Source organism: Motacilla alba, chromosome 21, assembly GCF_015832195.1.
Source record: "Motacilla alba alba isolate MOTALB_02 chromosome 21, Motacilla_alba_V1.0_pri, whole genome shotgun sequence".
NCBI lineage: Eukaryota > Metazoa > Chordata > Aves > Passeriformes > Motacillidae > Motacilla > Motacilla alba.
In genome coordinates, this window is record NC_052036.1 from 7,196,841 (window position 1) to 7,220,238 (window position 23,398).

Below are 23,398 nucleotides of genomic sequence, written 5' to 3' on the forward strand. Positions count from 1 at the left end.
CTATGAATCCAAAGGCTCGAAGGAGGGTACGAGGAGTCTGGTGCACTCACAACCACCTGTACTCTTGCCACCTCCATTCATTCCTGACCTAGAGTTTGCCAAGGGTGGCATGGAGAAGAGACACAGAGTCATGGAGCAGCCCAACATCTCTCAGATACACCTGCAGAGGATGCCCACGGCAGCACCTTTAACCTACTCAAGCATACGAGGTCATGCTTTGTCCCAAAGTAAACCCAGGTATTCAGACAGGGAAGCATCCAGCTTCTCCCAGCACAGGGAGCAGGAAAACCAGGCCACACCAATGCCCAGAGCCCACTAGGGATCAGCCACTGTGCATCCGTGGGTGCTTTGCATGCCCAGAGACGATGCAGCCCTGCATCAGCCCGCTGCAGCCCTCTGTGTTGCTTCCTATTAAAAAATAAAGACCAAGAAACCGCAGTGGGGCTCTGCTCACATCCAGATTATCCTCAGCTGAAGGGGTCTGCAGAAGACTTGGCACATGGACTGCTCCGAGCAGTGCTGAGGCAGAGCGGCTGCAGGGATGATGTGCTGGAGCTGCCTATTGCCTGCAGGGACCCCCTCCCCAAAACACTGCTGCTCCCCAAAATCCAGGGTCTGCTCTCACCTTTGCTAAGGATATGAATCAGTAAATGAGTCTGTGCCATCACCCCACCAGCATGTCGCTCTCATCTCCCCAGCTTGTCCTCATGCTGCTGCAGTACTGGCGTGGTCCTTTTCTTCCCCCTTCCCAGGTGGCAGGTCCAGCATTCCTGGGGTGTTCCAGGAACTCCAGAATTCTGTACTACATCGTGCCTTGTGTTCCAGTTTCCCCATTGCATGACAGAGACTGGAGGACACAGGAGTTGCAAAGGGCTATTTCAAGCCATGTTGGCTTCATGTGCTTGAGGCCACTTCAGCAAGGACAGGACATGCCCCCCACAACTGACTTCACTCGTCACTGGGCTGTATTCACACACACAAATACACACACGTGTACACTGGATATATCCTCACCACCTTTTCCACTGCCATAAATCCTGCCACACTCTATGGGACATGGACTGTGGGAAAGTAAGGTCCTACATTGTACAGTCACACCAGTGTGCCCAGGAGCTACAGGATACAAACTGGATTTCCTCAAAATACACCCTCACCTCATGCCACCTCCACCCTGACAGAGTCCACAGCGATGACTGTTCCTACTACAGACCACCACCTAGTGAAGGTCCCCGTGGTGCTGCTCCTATGAGCTTCCTGATTTGACAGCACCTGCCATGCACCCCTTGGCCTTCGGCTTGCCCAAGCAGAGAGTCTTTGTGGCTCCAGGCTGCAGAACAGAGACAACAGACACAGCGTTGACCACGAGAGCTCAGCACGACCCCTCTTCTCCCTCGCCCTCATACATGGTGCAAACCCATCGCTACAGGTGTCTGCACCTCCTCCAACTTCATCAAGGGATGCAGCCACGATGATGGGGCTGAGCACTGGGGACCTGGAGCCTCTAGCCTCTTGGGATGGTTGGACTCCGTGGATGGTTCCCAACAGGTGGAGCTGGCTGTTGTTCAAAGAGCAGGAGTTGGGTGTTGCCTTCTCACCTTGTGCCGTTTGGCTGCTTGCCGCAGCCTCTTCTCCTGGTCCAGCTGGAGCTGCATCCTCTCCAGAGCCTCTCTCAGCAGAGCCTTCTCTTCTGCCTCCCTGTGGGCTTCATCTTCCAGGTTGGACATCTCCTCCTGGCACCTTCGCAGGGAAGCTTGGCTCTGCCTGGGCAAAACAGGAGGGGAGGATTCTGTCAGTCTTTTGCCCTTACCAATACCCTGACCCTCAGCTGTGCTCTCCCATGCCTTCTTGGTCCTGCTGGCACCGTCCCTCTGCCCCCACTGATTCTGCTGCTGTCCCAGGCTCCAGCCACCCAGGACAAGGGAACGTGTCAAGGCTTTCCTGGCTCTGACACTGCTCAGCTATGTGAGGCTGCAGAAGGTACCACTGCAGAGAACTGGGAGGACCTTTCCCCACTCCTCTTGACATTTGACTTTTGTACCATGGCCATAGACACAGACTGGTTTCAGACGACACAGGACTCAGCAGTGTCATGTCACTTCTTGCCCCAAGCATCCTGTCACTTGGCATTCAAGGACCAGGTCTTGTTCAGAACCCTGACTTCCCATACCTGAGCTGCTCCACACTTCCTTCATAATCTTTCAGCACTTCTTCTTTCCGTTCCAGGCGAACCTGGAGGTTCCTGATCTTTCTGTACAACAGCTCCAGGGCCTTCTGTCTTTGCAGTCTCACTTCTGCCCTTCTCTCCTGAGGAAGGTGCTGCAGAGGCTGCATTCCTGACAGCTCCTTCATCTCCACCAGGCTTCCCAGAGCACCGATTACATCAAGGTACTGTGGGAAGAAGAGTGAATGCATTATTTACCAGGTCTGCTGCATTCCATCACGCTGCTCAGCCATCTGCTTTCTGTCTGCCTTCCTGAGGACACGACAGTGTCCCAAGGAAAGTAGGTTTGCATCTCATTCCCAGCTGCACAGCTCACTGGGATTGGATTGCTTCCTCTTCTAAGATGACTGTTTTCCCTGCTGGGTGTTTCCCTGCATTTTTGGAGGCAAGAAACCCCCTTGCACAACCCACCAGCTGTGCTACCTGTGGACCCCTTCCCTGGCGGCTCCCTCCATTGCTCCCCAGCCTCTCTGATGCACCACGGCATGTTTTGGGGTGCCAGGATGTCCTGGCAGACACACAGTGTGCTCTGGGCCATAGAATAGTTTAGATTGGAAGGGAAATTTAAAGGTCATCAAACCAACCCGCCCTGCCATGGACAGGGATGTCTTTAACTTGACCACAGAGCAGGTAATCTTCAACATTCCTGCAGCATCCTGATGTGACATACCTCTGAAACGTTTTCAAAAAACATCTAAACTCTATACACTCTGGGCATGTACATACACTCTACACCATTTACCACATCTATCCGTGACGTACCATCTTCTCACCCAAGTCTGCGGCCTCAGCCGTTTCCAAGCTCACTGTGCTGTTGGTGATCCTTAATGAGCTCCCATTAGGAACATAGTCAGGAACCTGCAAAGACAGGGAAAGACCCATGGAGCCCACTTTGGGCCTAGTTTTTGGTCAAGTGGCCTTGTGCCTCCCTTTCACCCCATGGGAAAACCACCCCAGTATTGCTGTGGTCCCAAGCCTCCCACCCCGTTCAGCCCATGGCATCCCTGGTGCTACTCCAACAGCACCAGGCAATGTCCTGGTCCTGATGGAGCTGCCACCCTCTGCAGGAGCACTGCCTGCCATCCATCAGGCTGCATCTCCTAACCCGACTTCTTATGTAGCATCTTGGAAAACTTTTCTCCCTTTCCCAGGGCACACTTTCCAAACAAAGTCACAGGCATTACAAACCACACACTGCCTCCTTACCTTGCCAGCCCTCAGTTTTTTTCCCAACACAGGAGGAGGTTCCAGCTCAAGACCTCTTTGTCGGACTATTTTCTCTGGTAAGTCTTTCATCCAGACCACCAGTGGCTCTGAATCGCTCTTCACAGCACCTGGAGACAAACAAGCAGGTGCCAAATTGTTCCACTCTCCACACAACTTTGAGGCTGCCCAGCTTTCCCAGCCTCCCTGTGAGGTGGGGGGGCCCTGGCACGGGTTGCCCAGAGAAGCTGTAGCTGCTTTATCCCTGGAAGTGCCCAAGGCCAGGCTGGACAGGGCTGGGAGAAATGGGGGATAGTGACAGGTGTCCCATGGTAGGGGGTGGAATAAGATGGTCCTTAAATTCTTTTCCAACCCAAACCATTCTATAGTTCGAGGAGAGCCCTGCTCACCTGAGCACTGTCTCTTCTCCAGCATCTTTACTCTCTCCCGGAGCTCGGCCAAACCTTCTTTTTGGCGCTGGATCGTTTCCTCGTGCCTGAGGCCTCGGCATTTTGCACCGAGCTCAGCCAAGTCTGATGGTGGCTCCTGAAAGAAGACAGGTTCTTGCCCAGTCTGCATCTGGCGCAGCAAAAACTCAACGTAAACACAGCCTTGCTGCTGGACACTGGGCTCTTGGCACAAGAACAAAGTCTGGGGAGCATCTCCATGGATTGGGATGGGTATGAGAGACTTGTCAGATACCTCCTTCCTGCTCTACTGTGCCATGGTCAGGATATGAACCCTGCAAATGCTCTGGAGAGCCAGGAGAGGGTTGCTCCACAGCTCTGAACAGCCACGTTGGTGTTTTTCCCTTGTCCTTTGCACCACCAGAGAGCATTTGCCATCTACACACAAACACTGGTGCACTTCAGAGACTGTGTCCCTACACAGACTTGGACATTACTCTCGACATGTGCACTGCCTCTCCCAGCCCCATCCAGATCCCCGCATTATGACAAACATCCAAAAATCTGTGATGGAGCTAGGGCCACAGGGCTGATGATGGCTGCAGACCCCCAGCTCCAGTCTGGCTGCCGTCACCCCACATCTCTGCCCATCCCGCTCCTGAATGGCACCCCCAGCACTGGGATCTCGCCCTCCCCATCACAGAATGTGGAGCAAGATGGGCAGTGCCTCCCGCCCCTCATCAGCTGGCTGTGAGTCACAGCCGGCCCCCGCAGCCAGCCGGCCTCGCTGGCACGCTGCTGGCTGCCACCATCTCCGTACAGAATGTACAATTCCCACAGTCCCTCCATCTGCTGCTGCCACCACCTGCGAGTTCTTCCCTTTTCCAGCCTCGGGAAAATCAAACAGGGATTTGGCTCAGGAGGAGCGTTTCTTCCTGTCCTGTGCAACAAGCTGCCCCTACTTCTGCACATACAACCCTAGAACTGGTTCTGCACCGCCTGCACAGCCAGCATCCACAGCTCAGCAAGCTGGGAAAAGGAAGGCATGCTTGCATGTTGCTATCCCCTCTAATTGGCAATTAACGCAGCCATTAGCACGCACAACACTTGGTGGTTCAAAAGTGCTGTGCAAACATCAGCTCATTAACCAGCAGCAGCCTGGTGGGGGCTGTGGGTTCCCCAGATCACAGGCAGACCTAGCTCGGGAAGTGTGCCTGGCCATCCCACCCTCGGGCCAGCATGGAGCAGCTGTGGGCTTGGCTCTCACCGTGATGCTACGTGCCATCAGTGCTCTTGGCAAACCCACACCTCAGTGCTCTCCATGAGGACTCACCCTCTGGGAGGCTTCACTCAGCTGCACTGCTGTCCTGGGAGCATCCTCTTTGTTCTCCAGTGTTTGTTGGGAAGCATCCCTCAGCACCTGGCAGCGTCTTTGGGCTTGGCTGTGTGGAGAGACAAGAAGTTGTGGGACCCCATGATGGATGAGGGTGACCCAAACAGCTTGTGGAGAGCAGCACCCCGGGCACCCACCAATGACTACCATGGTGTGGGTGGGAACACTCACTTAGATACAAGTGCCTGAGTTACACATCTACTGGCCACTAAAGCCCCATTTCAGTTCCTGTGTCATGGATTCAGAGCTGAGCTCCATCCTGATACTCTCACACATGCCTTTTGCTCTGAGGAGAACCCTAAACACCATCAGCCGCTGTGATGGACACACAGAGTGGTATCTGTGAAGCCTTGGGTGATGTCAGGGTGTACCTTAATTCTTCAGCTGCTGCTTTCAGGGCCTGATCCTTCTCCTCCACAAGGTTGGACATCTCGGATAGCTTCTCCCTGAGCTGGTTCACTTCCCACTCCCGGTGTTTCAGCTGTCTCTGGCTGTGCTCCAGCTCCACCTTCTGCTCTTCACTCAGCTCCCCTAAGCACAGAACAGCCTCGTGGGATGCTGGCTGACTCATCACCCAGTCCCGGGGGATCTGCAGCTGGTGCATCCTCATGGAAGCAGCAATGGGACTCATCCCTGCAGAGTCCTGCCCTTGACAGCTGCCCTCAGATCCTGGGCCATGCCTACAGGACATCCTAGTTTCCTAAATGCCAGTCTCTTTGTAGAGGTACAAGCCAGGGCAATTCCTTGCTGTGGCAATTTTCCTTCAGATTGAAGAAGGACAGGTCACCAGCATTTTCTGACTTGCATTTTTTGACTCCACACATTCCTCATGAGCTCTGTCCTCATGTTCACAGCCCTGCCCATGGAGGAATTCCAGGCAAGGCTTTCCCAGTCCACTGGCTTAGAACATCTTCAGCTCCAAGATGTTCACCAGTGTGATTTTGAGCTCAGTTTTGTCTACCTGCTCTCCCCCTGATTACCCTGCTCTCTCATTGTCACTGCTATTACATAGCCAAGGATGGGGAGAAATTCACCTTCCCAAAAGGAACAGACTGCCTGCTTTGCCCCCAGCAGGACAAAGCACTGCCTGAGAATTGTGACATCAATTTCCTGTGATCTGTGTGTGCTTGGAGGAGGATGGGGACGATGGCAGCCACACAGTGCATATCACCCACCTCTCATGTCCGACATCCTGGCTCTGGTTTCTGACAGCTCCTTGCTGAGCCTGCTGATGACTGCCTTCTTTTCCAGGAGCATGCCCTGCACTACTGCCAGCTCCTCTTGCAGTTTCCTGGGAAAGATCAGGGCAGATATCACAGCCATTGGGAAACCTCATTGCAGGGAGCCCATGCATGCCTTCCTGTGCTGCATTCCTGCTTAATATTTTATTAATTCTTTTTTACCTGCCTTTTGGTCCTCTGTGGTCACCCTGTGATGTGGGATTGGCCACACCACTTGCTCTCACCTGGAGCCATCCAGAGGGGATGGCAGATTGTCATGTGCTATTTGGCATCACTTGGATGCTCTATGCCCTTAGGATCACTTCAGCCCAGCAAAGGGACTCGAGTCCTATCACAGACTAAAAAGATCCTGGGACAAGTGGTGTTGGACTTCCTTAGGCTTTCCCGAGTGGTCCCTGCCCTTCTCCAAGCATCTCTGATCACCATCAGCGAGTGCTGCTCACCTCAGACAAACATGAGACCCCACGTCAGGACAAATCTCCAGCCAATCTCCTGATGCTGAAAGGACACAAGAAAGTAAGGCCTATGACTTCTTTGTAATACTTACATGCTTGTTGCTTCTGCTACACAAATAATTTCCTTCATGTGGCAGCTCTAAGGACTGCTTCTTTGGGACACCCATGCCCCCGAGAGCCCAGTTGCAAGGCCAACCAGACAATTCTTGACATCCAGCTTTGATTGGGATTGCTTCTGTCTTGGAGAAGCCCAAAGCACACCAGTTTTGTAATTTTAGAGGGCAAAGAGCCCTTTTCCAGTGGCAAAGCCCTGACAAAACCACCAAACAATGAAAAAGTGTTCTCTAACACCACCAAACAATGAAACGCCTTCTGCAGGGTCTCACAGAGCTTGTCCTGCAGGGGAATAAACCTTCATTCAACATCTTCCCAATGTTTTCTATAGCAGCAAACTCACTGTTCCATCTCCACACACATTTCATATTAACCCAGCCAGTTCCTGGTAGAGGCACATCCCATACAACCCTTGCCTACCTTCCATCTTTTCCACAAGTGCTGCCTTTTCCTCCTCCAGCACCTTCTGCTGCTGAGTGGCCTCTAGCAGCCTGTCCTCTAAAGCCAAGATGGTCAGGGAATGCTGCCTGCTTTGCTCCCTATATCCTGCTACCTCTTCTTGCAGTTTCTGCCTCTGCAATTCATTTTCCTCCTGGACAGCCCTGAGCTGTTGGTTCTGCTGCTGTAACACAGCCTGGGAAACAAGATGTGGGTGCTTGGTTGGAAGCACTGGGGTTTTCTTTCGGGATCACCATCAGCATCATCTCTCCTGGATGGTGGTCACAAGAATGGAGGGGAGGGAAGGGAAGGACTGCAGGGGTGGGGGAAGCCTTCTTCTCCAGCACTGCATCCTCCACCTGCACAGGTCGGTGCAAGTACCTCTTGTGCAGTGATTTCCTTCAGCTCACGCAAAGCTTCTCTCAGTTTTCCCTCTGTGAGTTCCTGCTCCTCTGCCTTCTTTGCTGTTGTCTACCAGAGGAAGTTTGCAGTAATTAGGTTAGCCAGGAATCCACCTTTCTTTCTGCAGAGCTGCTCTCTGTGTATTTGGGGGGGCAGGGAAACCCCTTCGTCCACTGATTTGAGCCCCTGGAGCACTACACTACACTTTCCCTTTTCTTCATTCCAAGAGTGAGCTGTTCTGCTTCACCTCCCATGCTCACCTCAGCCATGCTTTTTAGGTGGCTTTCCAACTCTTGGATCTTCCTCTGTTCTTCCTCCACAGATTTCTTGCATTTGTCCTTCTCCTCAGTGACAGCGCTTTCCAGAATCTGTGAATCAACAGACCACAGATTCACTTCAGGAAAAAAAGACCTCAGCTCCAAGGAGGAAAGCAGCAGGGAGGGTCATTGCTCCGGAGCAGGGGCAGGTGATTGGAGAAAAACTTGGCAGGACACGAGGTAACTCAGTGAAATAGAGGATGGGTGCACCTGGGCAAAAGCACAGCTGAGAGACTGGGCAGGAGCTGCTTGGCTGCTCCTTGCCTGAATCCTTAGAAAACTGAACACCAGAAAACGACCCAAGGTGGTTTCTGGCACCATTCCCAAGATGCCAGACACAGAAGCAGACTGGAAACTGTCCTACAAGGCCACCATGATCACAACACACACATGGCAAAACACCCATTCACACCCTGACTGACACTGCATCCCACACCAGAGCCACTGGTGTGATGGCCTGGGCCTCCCTGGGGCTGAGGGGGACTGCTGCTCCCCTGCTCCACAGGAATATCCTTTTCCAACCAAAAAGGAGCCAACAGGACCCCAGCATGGGGAGGGAGGGAGGGAGGGAGAGAAGGCTTGAGAAGAAGCAATGCAACGTTTCCCTAAGCTTGTGGACCACGATGCTCCTTGCTTTCTCCTTTCCCCTGGTGACTGACTGGCAACTGTGCATCCTGGTGTTACCTGCAGGTGCTTCCCAGTTCCACCATGGATACTTTTGTGAGTTTACATCACCTGGATCCATATGGGAGGATATCCAGTTCCTTGGGACTGCATTCAGTTTGGAGCTAGAGGTTCCTCCTCTTGTTATCCAACACTCTTACAGACATCCATTTTTCTTGCATAACATTCCTCTTCTGAAACACCAACCATGTCACTATACCTGTTTGCTCTCCTTGTCCTTTTCCAGGATAATTTGCTGGATTTTTATCTGTAAGTCTTGCTCATGTTTTGCTTCCAGCTCCTTTGTGTGCTCCTGCAGCAGCTCTACCTGCAGCTCCTCGAGCTTCTCTAATTGCTCCTACAGGGAGACATGGAGGTTTTAAAAGAAGTGTGTCAGCAGCAGGGCAAGAAATAAACCTCCTGTGTGTGTTCACTCACAAAAAATTCACAAAAGAGATCTCCTCTCCATCCTGCTGCATTAGGGATAAGGACACATTGACAGTGGGCTCTGTCTCCCTTACCTTACATTTCCTGTAGACTCAGGGATCTCAGCTGCTGCACATCCCCAGTCCAGGTGCTATGCTGTGTTGCCTGGGACTGCCATCATATTTACCCATAGAAAGAGTTCAAATCCACCTGGTTTACGTGCATAAATATTTCTGTACCTGCAACATCTGATTCCTCTGTGCCATCTCCTGACTCTTTTCCAACAAGCTCCCGAGACCAGCCAACAGCCCTGCAAAAGTCAACAGAGCCTCACTGTGTGGGGTGCTCACACACCATATTATGGATATCCAGGAAAATTTCTTCATGAAAAGGATGGCCAGGCACTGGAATGGGCCACCATCCCTGGAAGTTCAAAAAATGTTAGGCTGTGGCACCTGGGAACAGTGCAGGCTTCATGGTTGTACTTGGTGACCTCGGAGGTATTTTCCAGCCTTAAAATTTCCATGATTCTGTGATTTTCTCCCCAAGGAGTGGCTCATGCTGGACTTTCTCCTCCACATCTGGCTTGCCGGGACATCCCACATTCCCAGGGATGCCCAGCAGGACACAGACCTTTGCCAGAGGTGCGCAGGTCCATCCCCATGGTGTCCAGGAGCTGCTCTGCACCTTCCAGCCAGGACAGGGGACCACGTGCCATGTCCACCACTGCTGTCCTGATGGCTGAGACAGAGGGATCCAGGCACAACAGCTCCAGCTGCCCCAGCTCCCCTCGCAGGCTGGCACTGCTGCAGGGGCTCCTCAGGCAAGCCTGGAACAAATGGAACCAGTGGGGAACAAGCCAGTCTCCACTGTCAGTGGCCTTCAGGGACTGGCAAATGACACAACATTTCTGAACATCTCAGGCCAGGCTGGATGGGGCTTGGAACAACCTTGTCCAGTGGAAGGTATCTCTGCTCATGGCAAGGGGTGGAACAGGATGGGCTTTATGGAGAATCTGTGACAAACTCCTGGGAACACGAACACTTAGGGATGATGCTTTGTTTCAGGGTTGTATCCTTACTCTGACCTTTCCTCAGGCCAACAAAACACCTTGTGCCACTATCTCCCAGCTGCCATTTGGTATTTAAAGGGCTGACCTGGAGCTTCTGCAGGGAGTTCTTGAACACCTCGATGTTTGCAGACATCTCCCTTTCCTTTGCAAGCCTGGAGCTTAATTCCTTCTGCAGACTCTTCTCTCTCTCATGACTTTGTTGGCTCTCATCAGAGATCTGCCTGACCTTCTCTATCACCTAGCAAAAGTGGGTGAAGAAAGAGGAGGATAAGACTCATTCTGTTTTCCAGCTGAGGGGCCAGGGATTGTCTCAGAGAGCAACAACTGAGACTTGCTGCAAACTGGCAGCCACGTCAGACTCCTGGGCTTGTCCCTGTTGCAGACTACTGACTCCCTCCCACTCCAAGATTTGGGAGACAAAAAGAACTGTGTCCCCTTCATGTCATGGAGTGTAGCAGCAGCTCTGGCCACAGAAAGAAACACACAATTTTTCCAGGCATCACTCTGGGAAAGTCTGTGAGAAGATCAGAGAAAAAAATGGGAAACAATTCCTATCTTAACTTGCTGCACCTGGTATTGTGAACATGTGGAATGTGCTGTGGAGATTTGTTTACCAAAGGGTGATTTCTTAATTAGCCAATGGTGATGGTATTTTAATTAAAAGACCAATCAATGCTACCTGTAGCAAACTAGGGTATAAAAAGAGCAATGGGTTTCTTAATAAAGATTATTGATCAGCCTTCTGTGAATTCATGGAGTCTGTGCCAATTATTACCCGGCCAGGGGCTGGTTTGCTGTAACAATGGAGCAGTGCCATTAACCAGGGACAGCCACAGCACAAATCCTCCTCTGGAGAAGCCTGGGTGCTGCAGCCCTACTGCACATGGAGCAGGCACCACGGCTGTTCTGCAGCAGCTGCCGTGAGCCACTCGGGCTTTGCAGGCTCCGAACACCTCTGTGAGCTGGTGTCCAAACTCACCTGCTGCTCTGTTAGAGGTTTCTCCCTGCTGCCAGCTGCTGATGGAGAACACGCTTGCATCACTCGGGTCTTGAAGGACTCCAGCTGCAGCAGGGATCCACACATGGAAACAAACACCACCAATCATTGACAGCCACTCTGCTGATCACTAAAGGTCTGTATCTGGCACATTACCCGGGCACTGAGGAAGGTTGGTGTGGCTCCCAGACAGCATAACTAAGATTAGAGATTCCTTTTCTGTATGCTATTAAACTGCTACATTGTCCATGCTGCCCACACGAATTCTAGATAAGCCTTTTATATGTCACCCAATGACAAGATAAGTCTCGTGCCAGGGTTTGGTGCTCAGGACTCAGGGTTTCTGTTTCCACAGCACATCTTCTCCATGGGAAGCTGCATCCCTGTGCTGCCCACAGCCCCAGTGGTGATGTTCCCATTCCTGCCATCCCTACCTGCTCCCCAGCTCGCTGCAGGTCAGAACGCAGCAGGCGCTCCCTGCGCCCCATCTCCCGCAGCTGCCCTGCCTTCAGCTCCTCCTCTGCCTGCAATGAGAGCTTTGGCATCTCAGAGTGACATCCAAAACCATGCCATGGGCATTTCAACCACTGTTCCCATCAGACAAATCCAAATGTGCCTTTGGAATACCAGGAGACAGACAGCAATCCTGGTGCAGGGAGTGGGGTTGCAGCATCGACCCTTCACGGCACTTTTTGTCTGGGTTTTGTCCCTGGGATATTGTCCATCCTTGACTTCCTCACCCACACAAGGCATTCTGCCATCAATTTTTCTTCATCCATCAGGGTTCATGGTAGAGCTCAGGACAGTTGGATGCCCTGCCCATCCAGCCTGTGCTCCCAGGGATTGCTGGTCCCTGTCCCACTCCCCTGGGATGATGGCACCTGCCCTCTGTGTGTCCCCTGCAACCAACGGTACCTTGGCTTTCTCAGCCAGTTGCTTTTGGAAGCTCTCATGCTTCCGGATCTCCCCCTGCAGCCCCTCCAGGTCCCGCTCCAGCTCCTCGATGTGCTGCAAGAGCCCGGGGAGGGTGGGGGTCTCACCAGGGCAGCTGGGCACTGCCCCTCTGGATGACCTCCACCAATCAGCAAGATCTTCTGCCCATCTAACTCGCTTTGTTTACTGGAATTCTCTTCTAACCTGCATTTACTGTGGTTATATCAGCTTAAAAGAGGAATTCAATCTGATTTCTGATCACATCCCCCCCAAGCCCCCTCACACCCACCCTCCCCTTCACACTGTAAACCAGTGTTGCAGATCCAGGACTTCTCCAGGTCTTATGCCCATTATGTGCCTTTCAGGACAGGAGCTGAGTTCCAAACAGCTCCCTTACAATGCTCAGTTAATTATTCCCTCGCTGATGTGCTCCTGCAGCCACTGCTTACCCAAAGTGACTTTTGACTCACATTTCTGCAGGAGATTAGTTCTTGCTCTCTGAATTCATGCTTTGTTTCTTCTTTAACTCTTGAGCACTAGAAGGAATGGAACCAAGGAAAAATAACCATCAGGGCAGTGATACCATTGCTCCAGCTGTGAATGGGACACTGGCACAGGCTGCCCAGGGCAGTGGTTGAGTTGCCATCCCTGTAGGGATTTAAAAGACACTTGGGGACATAGTTTAGTGGTGGCCTTGGTGGTGCTGGGGTAATGGCTGGACTCAGTGATTTTACAGGTCATTTCCAATCTCAGCAATTCTAGGATTCACAAGTCAATCCTTGTGATCTCCTGGTACATTGCAGCCAACACAGTCTCTGCCCTTATCATGCTCCCAATGCAGCTCTGCCAGTTGAGGAGGAGCTGCTCATGCAGAGGAACAACTTGCTGCTGCACAAGCCACCTTCTTTAAGGACAAATCCAGGCTGGGCCACAGGGAGCCCGCTGGCACAGTGACATGGCTCCTCGGGAGGACCAGGGCAGGAATATTTTGTGTGTACAAACAGCTACTCTGTTCACAGGAGCCCAGGGCACACAGTACCTGATGCAGAGCAAGGAGGGAGATCCAGCTGGGGAAGGAGACCCTGATCCGTGGGCATCCTGGCGCACCCAGACATGGTCATGGGACCATCACCACTATATCCCAGTGATACAACTGCTACCACCCTCACCAGAGAGAAGCACAACCCTTCTCACCTGCTTTCCCATCTTAATCCCCATGTCAAGCAAGGGGTCATAAATTACTGAGCCCCTAATTGGTGCTACCAACCTTGGCTGAAACCACGGCCAGCTGAATGTCCTTCTCTCGGTTTTCCTTACTCAGTTTTTCAGTCTCTTGCTGGAGCTGCTGGATTTTCTGCTCCTTTTGCAGGAGTTCCCTTTGCATGTTGCTCACCAGACCTGAGGAAAACAACTCTGGTCAGAAGTCACCCAGGTGTGACATTAAGATGGGATATTGGGAAGAAAATCTTCCCTGTGAGGGTGGGGAGGTTCTGGCACAGGGTGCCCAGAGAAGCTGTGGCTGCCCCATCTCTGGCAGTGTCCAAGGCCAGGTTGGATGGGGCTTGGAGCAGCCTGGGACAGAGGAAGATGTTCCTGCCCATGGCAGGGGTGGAATGAGGTGCTCTTTAGGGTCCCTTCCCACAAGGCACTAGGAATAATTTGTTGCCCCTACAGTTTGGCCAATGCTTGCTCCTCATCCAGAGCCAGTCCTAATCTGCTTCATGCCCTGACCCAAAGCTCCAGGGATACAATACCTGCAGTCAAAGCCTGGTCCCTCTTCAACTTCTCACTTTCCCTCCGCAGCCTCCCAATCTCCAGGTCTCTCTCATGGAGGGAATGGCTGAAAACTTGGTTTGAGCCTTTCTGCAGGTCATTGATCTGCAAAACACAGATTTACCTGTGCTCCTCACCAGAACATTCACTGACTGCTACCCCTTCATAGAGGGTCATCTGGCACTTGTGGTTTGGTTGGACTGCTCTTCAGCATCTTCAAAAACCATCCTAAATGTGCTCTGGCTGTTCCTGCTGAAATCCTAATGCCAGAGGCATGAGGAAGGAAGGAAAACCTCTCTCCCTCATTTCCCTTGATTTCAGACACACAAACCTCTCCTGCCCAAACCTGGGTGTTACCCCACAAACACACCTATACCTGAGAGGTGTTTTTCCCTGCTCGGTGCCTATGGAAGCCTCCAGTACCTGTTCCCTCAGGGCTTTGATCTCCTCTGTTTGGGCTCCCAGCTCTTGGTTGAAGGTGAGCAGCTTCTGGGTCAGCTCAGCCTCGTTCCTCACTGCTGCCTGGGCCAGCTTCTTTGCCATGGCTGCCATCTCCTCCTGTAGGTCTCTCATCACCACATCGTTCCCCTTTAACTCTGTTTCCAAACCAAAAAGGTGACCCACTTCCTTCTCCAGTAGCTTCTCACCCTGCTGGCAGATCCAGGTTCCAGTGGTCACTCTGCAGCCACAGAAACTCCAGACCCGTGTCCAGGGGTACCAACTCAAGGCCATCAGCAAGGGACCTGCTGTCCCTGGCTTGGTGCATCCTCCAGCCACCCACTGTCCCCATCCACCCGCTCTGGTGGCAGCCCCCACACCCTGCTGGGACTCCTGGTGGGACACAGACACTTGGCAGGATTCACCTGCTCCTCCAAGGACCAGGGCTGGCTCCTCCCTCTCCCTCTCCCTTCCCAGCATTACCTTCCCCTGCAGGAGGAGATCCACCTTGCGAGGCCCCAGGGAAGGGGCTCTCCCTTGGCTTGCACCATCACCTGAGAAGCTGGCTGAGACTGGAAGAAAGCAAATTATCAGCATGAGATGTGGCTGCAGGCAGCAAAAATGCTCCCTGCAGCACCCTTTTCCCTTGTCCCAAAACTACTCCAAGGGCAGTGGCCACTATTCAGGGCATGAGCTCACTTCACAACCAGCAGAGAAACAAACAAAAAAAAAAGACTGCAAAAAAAACTTAGACTGCAAACAGTCTGCACAGAAGAGAGAGTTAATTCACCTCTGGGAACCAAAACAGTACAGAAAAGAGAGTTAATTCACCTCTGGGAACCAAAACAGCCTAAAAGAGCAGAGACACAGTAGAGAGAGGCTGCCATTATTTTTCAGCACTGGTCAGCCCCCCAGAAAGCTCTGCTTTTTTGTCTTTCCACATGGGATCAGCTCTGCTCACTGCCATTTGAAATCCTTTGGGCTGTTCTCAAAAAGAGGAGTTTGTGCTACCCTGGCTGTGTGTGTCCCTGCCTTTGCCCTCACTGAGGTTTCCAGTTCAGCACTGGGAGTGCATGGTGTTGCCTCACTGCTGACTTTGTGGTGCTTATGGCAGCTCAAAAATCCCAATCCTACAGCAGGAAATGCACAGCACTGTGCACCAGGCCACAACATCCATGGCAAATGTCACATTCTCCAGCCCAAACCCTCACCTCTGCCCTGCTCTATCACATACTTTATTTCCAGGGGTGCATTGGATACAGATCTATTTTAATGTGCTTTCACTTGAGACAGCCACTTTGAAGGAGGGAAAAAACCCAGTTTACACAGAAGTCAAGAACAGGTGCAGGAGTCAGGAGTGGTGCAGATAAAGTTGGTCATGGCCCTTCTGGGTCACACATCAGGAAAAAGGAAGAGGAAATGTCCCTCTGCAAGGGCAACAGCATTCCCCTTGGGATGGCACAGCTCATTTCTTCCTTGACCCAAATGCCACCCAGGACCATCCATGGGCCATACAGCTCCAGGGGACAATGACTCGCACCCAGTAGCTCAACGGTTGTCACTGCTCCGCTCCGCTCCCATCAAGTTGCTCTGTGAGGACACCAAGACACAAATGTCTGGTTTTGGCATCATGGAGTACCTGGCCTCACCGCAGAGGTCCTGCTGGAGGTGGCACTGGTGTCCAGAGAGGTGGCTCTGGCTGTGCTCCTGTCCCGGGCACTCGCAGGTCGCCTTGGCAGCAGCAGATGGGGCACGTGGCCAGGGGCTCTGGGGGCCCCACTGCCCAGGGAGTCAGGGGGAAGCTGCCCCTGCAGCAAGGGCAGGCACAGAGGAGATGCAGGAGTCCAGGGTTTGGGCTCTGCAACCACCTGGAGCTGCCCACTCCACCCCATGCGACGTTTCAAAGGGGGACAGGACATCTATGGTGGGAAAGCATCAAGTTATCTGCAAGATTTTAGGAAATATTTTAGCCCTGGATTCATGTGTACCATGTTGTGGAAAACACAGGCACAGATCTAAGCAGAAGCACAATTTTAGATTTTTCCCATTTCCGTTACGCAAGGATCAGATTTGAATCAGGGCATCCAGATGCTTTGCTGAAACAGAAGGTAATTATTGGGGTTTTCTGCTTTTTGAGCTTTTCCCTCTGCATCCGAATGCCCTAATTCTGCACATCATTTGCACAATCCAGGAGTACTTCTTTCACAGCTCTCCTGGCCCACACATGTTCCTATCCCATTTGTTTCTCCCGTTCTCTCAGGCAAACCAAAGCCTCTCATGGTGTTCCTGTCTTCCCATCGGCTGGGCCTGTCAGACTGGGAATTAGGACACTGTGCTGTTCTCCTAAAGAGCAGAGCTTTCCAGGACAGTGTGGACAAGCCACCACCAAGATCTCAGTGACAAGGGCTGCATTAAACATCTGCCAGCGGGGTTGGACCTGGGTGTGGGTCCTTCAACCCCTGGCTGTTAACAGAGCCCCAGACCCCAGTGCAGGCTCCTGCACCTCCAGCACCTTCCCTTCTCCCAGGGCACATCCCAGCCCTGCTGCTTTGCTCACTCTGCTGCCCATGGTGCTGGCTCCCAGCGGGATGGCACAAAAACCTGTCTGGATGGCACAGAGCCCCTGTCTGGGCACGGCAGGACACGATTCCCAGCTGGGTGTGCTCCTCTGCACAGCACCTCCTCTCAGACTCAGAGCAGAGATCCCTCCCCTTGTCAGACACTTCACAGCGAGGTGGTTCCCTCTCTGCAGGCAGCAGGGTCAGGCTTCAAAGCTGTCCCTCCAAAGGAGGATCCCAGGCGAGGAAAAGGCTCTGCATCGCTGTGCAGACCTGATCCTGTGCTCATCTCCTCTTGGGAATCCAGCTGCTCACCTGCCTTTGGGAATTCAACTGCTCACTGCTCCAGTGATCTAGCTTTACCTAGGCAGCATCTTGGATTCTTCAAGAGCCAAAATAATAAAAATATTTCTGGGGATTATCAGTTCCTCTATGTTTTATTTGAAACTCAGCTTCTCTCTTGTTAAGTGGCTTGGGAGGAAACATAAAATACAAATAGAGGGAAAGGACATTTTCCAGGTCTTCCTTTGCTAATGCATCTCTGTCCCGTGCTTTTCCATTTTCCTACCGAGCTGCCTGAGTTTCTTCAGCAGAGGGAGCTCCAGCTTTCATTTCCTTCTCCCCTGTGACAGGAAAGATGTGAGCTACTGTCTTTACAAACAGTTTGATGGGTGAAGGTATGGGTGTTGACGTCTTTGAAATAGGTCTTAATGTCTCTACTGACTTTGGGCAGCAGGTTTGTTGCAGAGCCCAGACAGCTTGGCTCCTGAGATAGGCAAGTGTCTGCACAAGCCTGAACTCCTGAACTTTGGGGTAAAACAGTAGGTTCAAGGGGGAAATATGTGGTAGGTGGTTTGGGAAGGCTGTACCTTCCTGGTACCTAGGCCAGTGGGAAAAGGAAGAGGGCACCATGCGGCCAGGTGTTAGGATAAAAGGAGGCTGTGCCCTCCAAAACCCCGAGAGAGAGAAAACCCCAGGGGCATGTGCCCCAGTGGACTCTCTCCCTTTACTGGGAGAATAATTTATCTGGGAGATAAATTGGGAGAATTATTTATCTAAATAAAGGTGAAGGACTCCTCTGTCTCCTTTTTGGACATAAACTTCTTGCGTTTGTGGATTTTCCTGACACTCACCTTTGGCACCTTTCCTCAGGATCTCCAGATGAGCTGGGAGCGAGTTCCTGCTTCTGAAGCTTTCCCTGGGCAGCAGCACCCACCCACCCACCTTCCCTGGGCACCTTTCCCTGGACATCCCCACCCCTACCTGGGCAGCCCCATCCAGCACCAGCTCGAAGGACGCTCCCGCGGTGCCGAAGCTCAGGATGTCTCCCGGCCTCACCCTGACGGCCGCGTTCTGGACCTGGCAGCTGTTGACAAAGGTGCCATGGGGGGAGTTGAAGTCCTGAAGGATGAAGCTGTTGTCTGAGATGGAGAATTCCAGGGCTGCATGGCAATCTGCTACCCCTGCAGACTGGGAGTAGGCGAGGGACAGGCAGGGAACGCTGCTGGAGGTGGCTCCAGGTTCATCCCTGCTTTGCCAAGTCCCTTTTCTGGCCGTCAATCCCAGCACAAACTGGTACCTCCACACTTTGCACGGAGGGCTCCAGCACATCCCCTTCCCTCCCCTCCATCCCCCTCCTGGTTTAGGACGCTCAGCTGCCTCGGCCCTACCTGCAGGACGATGTCGGCCCCTCTGTGGCTCCCGATGGTCGTGGTGTTGGATTTCAGCTGGAAACACCCCTCCGAGCCCTTCAGGAAAGCTCGCATTGCCCAAACCCCCCACTTGCAAGGCTTGCACCAAACAAGTAAGTTCTCAGTCAGCAATTTCCCCCCCAACACACAACCTGAGCCACGAGTGTCTCTACCAACTCAAACAGTAAAAATTGTACAAAACGACCTCAAAAGCAGCCGTGTCCCAGCTGGCAGTGTGGCTGCAGTAGCCTTGGAAACCTCGGCCACGCCGGAGCCTGCTGCTGCCTGCCTGGGTGAGTTTTTCCTCTTCGATTTGTTTAGGTTTTTTTTCCCTTCGTTTTCCAAGCAACTGTCCTGGCAGCACAACACAGCTCTGCGCCGGCGTGGCCACAGCGATCCCATCAGCTGGGGACACACGTGGGAATGCATATCCCAAACCCCACAGAGGCCCTGCCTCCTGCTAGGACTTTTTGCCCTCATTTTACTTTTTCATGTCATGCTAACATACACACAGAAACAGGTCTTGCAACCTGAGGGAAGGGGATAAACATTGCTGTCAGGTGGATGCTGTCACCCATCAGCACTTTGCCATCAATATTCCTTGGTCCTAGGCTGCCACACCCCCTTTTTCAACAGAATAGAAAGGAAAAAAAAACACTTGCCACCAACTACCCCCAGTTTGCCCTCACCAGTCCTACAAGATTTCATCGTGCTCCTTTATGAAGTAGAAGTAACACATTTGGCAAATCAGAGTTTCTCTGAAAACTTCTAGCAGTTTGAAGCCATTCCCTTTTGTCCTGTCGCTCTGTGCTCTTGTATTAATCTGTATTGAAACTGATGTCAAATTTTACTGATATGATATAACATGATATTGTTATAAATGTGTCAAAATTCGTAGGTGAATAAAATGATTAATGTAATATAGTTATATATGTGAACATAGTGGAATAAGGTAAGGTTGGTAATGAGAAGATTGGGGTTTTTTTTACTATCACAGGAGGCTTGCCCAGGCAAGTTCCCAAAGCTAAGGAAAAGCGGCTTTCAGGTGTTGGGAAACCTGTTGTCATACACATACCACATAGTCTTGCTGCATTTACATGTGAAGAAGGAGAAGCAGCACAGGATTTCAGAAATTTTAACTAAATAAAGAATAAGCCATTAGTGGCACACCTGGCTACAGATAGCCAGGGGAAATGACATATCCATGGTAATCCATTCAAGCCTATAGTCCGTTCCTGAGAAATCCCTTAACATGCAAAGAACTACCACTAAGGGACTGTTTAACTTGTATATCTTCCCGGACATGGGTTTTGTGCAGTGTAAGCGCGGCTCTCAAGTTCTGTCTAGAAGGAGACAAGAAGCCTATGAATTATTCCCAAGAACTGGACCGTCTTCCATCTGATAGCATTATCCTGGAACCGAGGAGCTTTGGGATTTACTTGATTTAGAAAAGGACAAAGGACATCCTGGCCTGCGGCAAGAAAAAGAGTGTAAGAACTGGACTCGGACAGGGCTATGGTGTGCCACTACCACTGACACATACAGGGGCTCACAGCTGTGTACGTGTGACACCCAGAGCCTAGTCCCGGGCTAGACTCTGTATAATCGATTAGTGGCTGACCCAGATTTTATCATTCGAACACGAAATAAATTTTATACTTTGTTATTTTATCATAATTTGGCTTTCGCAAATTATTGATTCGATTTAATTGGCAATTACGTTTATAACAATATGTTGTATCATATGACTGATATAAATAACAAATATAGCTATTGGCTTTCGCATTTATGCATCAACTTTTGTTTTGCAAGGTATTACTGATCACAAAAATCCTGATATAGTACAACTTGTAATTACTGCTTTTGATATAGTATAATCTGTCAGTTTAGGTATACACTGTATAGCTTTTCTAAATCACAGTGTGATATGTACTAACTTAGACAGTACTATAATAGATACTGTGAAATGTTAAAATGCTTTTTCATGTAACTAACTCGGAAAATGGTGTGAAATAATTAGGTGATTTCCCACATTCAGGAAATCTAAAAGACAAGATAACATCCACTGAACACAGGATGAGGACACCTGTACAGATCTGCCAGCCATCAGCACTCACCGTCTGAAGACAGCCTGGACCAAGACCCAAAAACTGGAGGCGATAAGAAAGGACTAAAACCACACCCAAGGAATACCCATGCTCTAAAAAGGGGGATCCAAGGAGGAGATAGAGTAAACAATTCCTGGGACATGTAAACTAGTTTGGGGAAAAGTTTACTATGCATAAGGGTCTATGAATATGCAATAGGCTGATGTAAGGGAAAAGGTATTTAAGGGGTATACCCGAAGATAACAGGGTGCTCTTGGGCCATAATCCTTGCTTTACTATCTTTGTCTCCCATTGTCCTTTATTAAACTTTTAAAATTTCCACAGGAGAGTGAATGTGTTTTCACACTAGAATCCCTGAATCCCTGAGTTGGAAGGGACCCGAACTATGACCTGTTTCCAGCCCCTCCCTCCTGCCATGGGCAAGGACAGCTTCCACTAGACCAGGTTGCTCAAAGTCCCATCTAACCTTGCCTTGAATGCTTCCAGGGTTTCTTCTGCCACACTTCCCTGGGCAGCCTATGCCAGGGCCTCACCACTACCACAGTAAAGGATTTCTTCCCAATATCTAATGGAAACCAAACCTCTTCTATCCTAAAGCCATTTCCCTAGTTTTATCACTACCTGCCTTTGTTGGAAGCACTTCTCCAACTCTCACAGCCCCACGAGGCACTGGGAGGCCACCAATTATTGGTCAAATACTGGAATCCTCTGCCCAGGGAGGTGGTGGAGTCACCATCCCTGGATGTGTTTAAAAAAAGACTGGATGTGGCACTTGGTGCCATGATCTAGTTGAGGTGCTGGAACATGGGTTGGACTCGATGATCTTAAAGGTCTCTTCCAACCTAAAAGTTCTGTGATTCTGTGAATTTGAAGTCCTGGAGCCTTCCCTTCTCCAGGCTAAACAACCCTAACTCTCTGGTCCCGCCTCTATAGCAGAGGTGTTCCCTCCCTCAAATCATTTGTTGTCCTTTCCTTCCCCTCACATTGTCCTCCCTGTGACAAGAGCAGGCAAGTAGCTGCACTAAATTTTGATAGTTTTTGATGTCTCTCGACATTAAATTATGAATTTAAAATTTAAAATGTGTTCCATTTATAGAACTCCAAAAAGGCTTCTGACTTCAGACAAGCAGCAGTAAAACATTCCTAAAAACAACATTCCTAAAAAACTACATCAAGACAAACAAGAAGAGATGTTAAGTAGAAGGTAGGGTAAGTAGGGAGAAGATTTAAATTGACAGTAAATACATTGTTATGTCTAAAATTAGGGAATGTCTGCATCTTTAAAGCCTTTGAATTTGCTTTTCTGTTGTTAATTTAAAAAAATAATTACTTCTTGTATTCTGGAGATCTTTCTCCCCCAGGCATGTGACGCATAGGAAATATTGCAGTGAAAATTTTTGCTTCGGTATTTGACAAGAATCCAGGTTGGGCCCCGTTGTCCTGACCACATGCAGGTATGTGACATTTTCTACCCTGAGATGGAAGCATGGTTGGTGTTGCCTTGTCACAGAACAATTCTTCTTTGTGTGTGTGCATTGAGGTGCATTTACCTATGGTCGAGGGCGGGTTTTGTTTTCTTTTTTTTTTTTTTTCTCCCAAATCTTTCAACACCAAAAAAAAAAAAAAAAAAAAAAAAAAAAAAAAAAAAAAAAAAAGAAGAAGAAGAAAAAGGAATATAAATAGCACTTCACTTACAGTGCAAATCATGGCATTGACCCTCTTTCTGCCTGTCCTGCTCCCTCCTGTGCTTCCAGGCACAATTCCCCAGGTGGGGCAGGTGATGCTGCCTTCATGTAAGGTGGTTTGGTGGTGGACTTGGCAGTGCTGGGTTAATGCTCGGACTTGGATCATCTCAGAGTTCTTCCCCAACCTAAATGGTTCTGGGGTTCTTCCTACTCTCCTCCCTTCCCCTCCATTGCTGTTCATTGTTCCTTTTTCTTGTCCCTGTCTTTTCTGCCTTTCTCTGTCCCATTCCTAGACTTGTGCTTTCCCACTGCACCAATCTTTTCCTTCCTTCCTTCCTTCCTTCCTTCCTTCCTTCCTTCCTTCCTTCCTTCCTTCCTTCCTTCCTTCCTTCCTTCCTTCCTTCCTTCCTTCCTTCCTTCCTTCCTTCCTTCCTTCCTTCCTTCCTTCCTTCCTTCCTTCCTTCCTTCCTTCCTTCCTTCCTTCCTTCCTTCCTTCCTTCCTTCCTTCCTTCCTTCCTTCCTTCCTTCCTTCCTTCCTTCCTTCCGCCACTTCCTTCCTTCCGCCACTTCCTTCCTTCCGCCACTTCCTTCCTTCCTTCCTTCCGCCACTTCCTTCCTTCCTTCCGCCACTTCCTTCCTTCCTTCCGCCACTTCCTTCCTTCCTTCCTTCTTCCTTCCTTCCTTCCTTCCTTCCTTCCTTCCTTCCTTCCTTCCTTCCTTCCTTCCTTCCTTCCTTCCTTCCTTCCTTTCCTTCCTTCCTTCCTTCCTTCCTTCCTTCCTTCCTTCCTTCCTTCCTTCCTTCCTTCCTTCCTTCCTTCCTTCCTTCCTTCCTTCCTTCCTTCCTTCCTTCCTTCCTTCCGCCA

The 23,398-nt window shown here is 50.8% G+C and overlaps 1 protein-coding gene across 4 annotated transcripts; it reads right to left on the bottom strand.

Moving 5' to 3' along the window:
- Positions 1–592: 592 nt before the first annotated feature.
- Positions 593–19,039, bottom strand: FHAD1 (forkhead associated phosphopeptide binding domain 1). 4 transcript variants are annotated; one of them, XM_038159610.1, is made up of 28 exons: positions 18,722–19,039; positions 18,315–18,521; positions 16,133–16,412; positions 14,977–15,065; positions 14,479–14,703; positions 14,037–14,160; positions 13,550–13,680; positions 12,753–12,818; positions 12,265–12,357; positions 11,784–11,873; positions 11,332–11,415; positions 10,438–10,590; positions 9,914–10,109; positions 9,520–9,590; positions 9,075–9,212; positions 8,135–8,242; positions 7,854–7,943; positions 7,455–7,668; positions 6,909–6,963; positions 6,400–6,515; positions 5,596–5,755; positions 5,165–5,273; positions 3,835–3,970; positions 3,428–3,555; positions 2,984–3,079; positions 2,168–2,388; positions 1,596–1,761; positions 593–1,327 (listed from the first exon to the last, which is right to left on the bottom strand). In XM_038159610.1, the coding sequence occupies exons 1-28, from the start codon at positions 18,815–18,817 to the stop codon at positions 1,244–1,246; spliced, it is 3,726 nt and encodes a 1,241-aa protein (XP_038015538.1). In that variant the 5' UTR covers positions 18,818–19,039; the 3' UTR covers positions 593–1,243. The 4 variants fall into 4 exon arrangements, with proteins under 4 accessions (XP_038015538.1, XP_038015537.1, XP_038015536.1 ...); XM_038159609.1 differs by having other exon boundaries at positions 14,479–14,706; XM_038159608.1 differs by lacking the exon at positions 18,722–19,039 and having other exon boundaries at positions 18,315–18,711.
- Between the last annotated feature and the right edge of the window lie 4,359 nt (positions 19,040–23,398).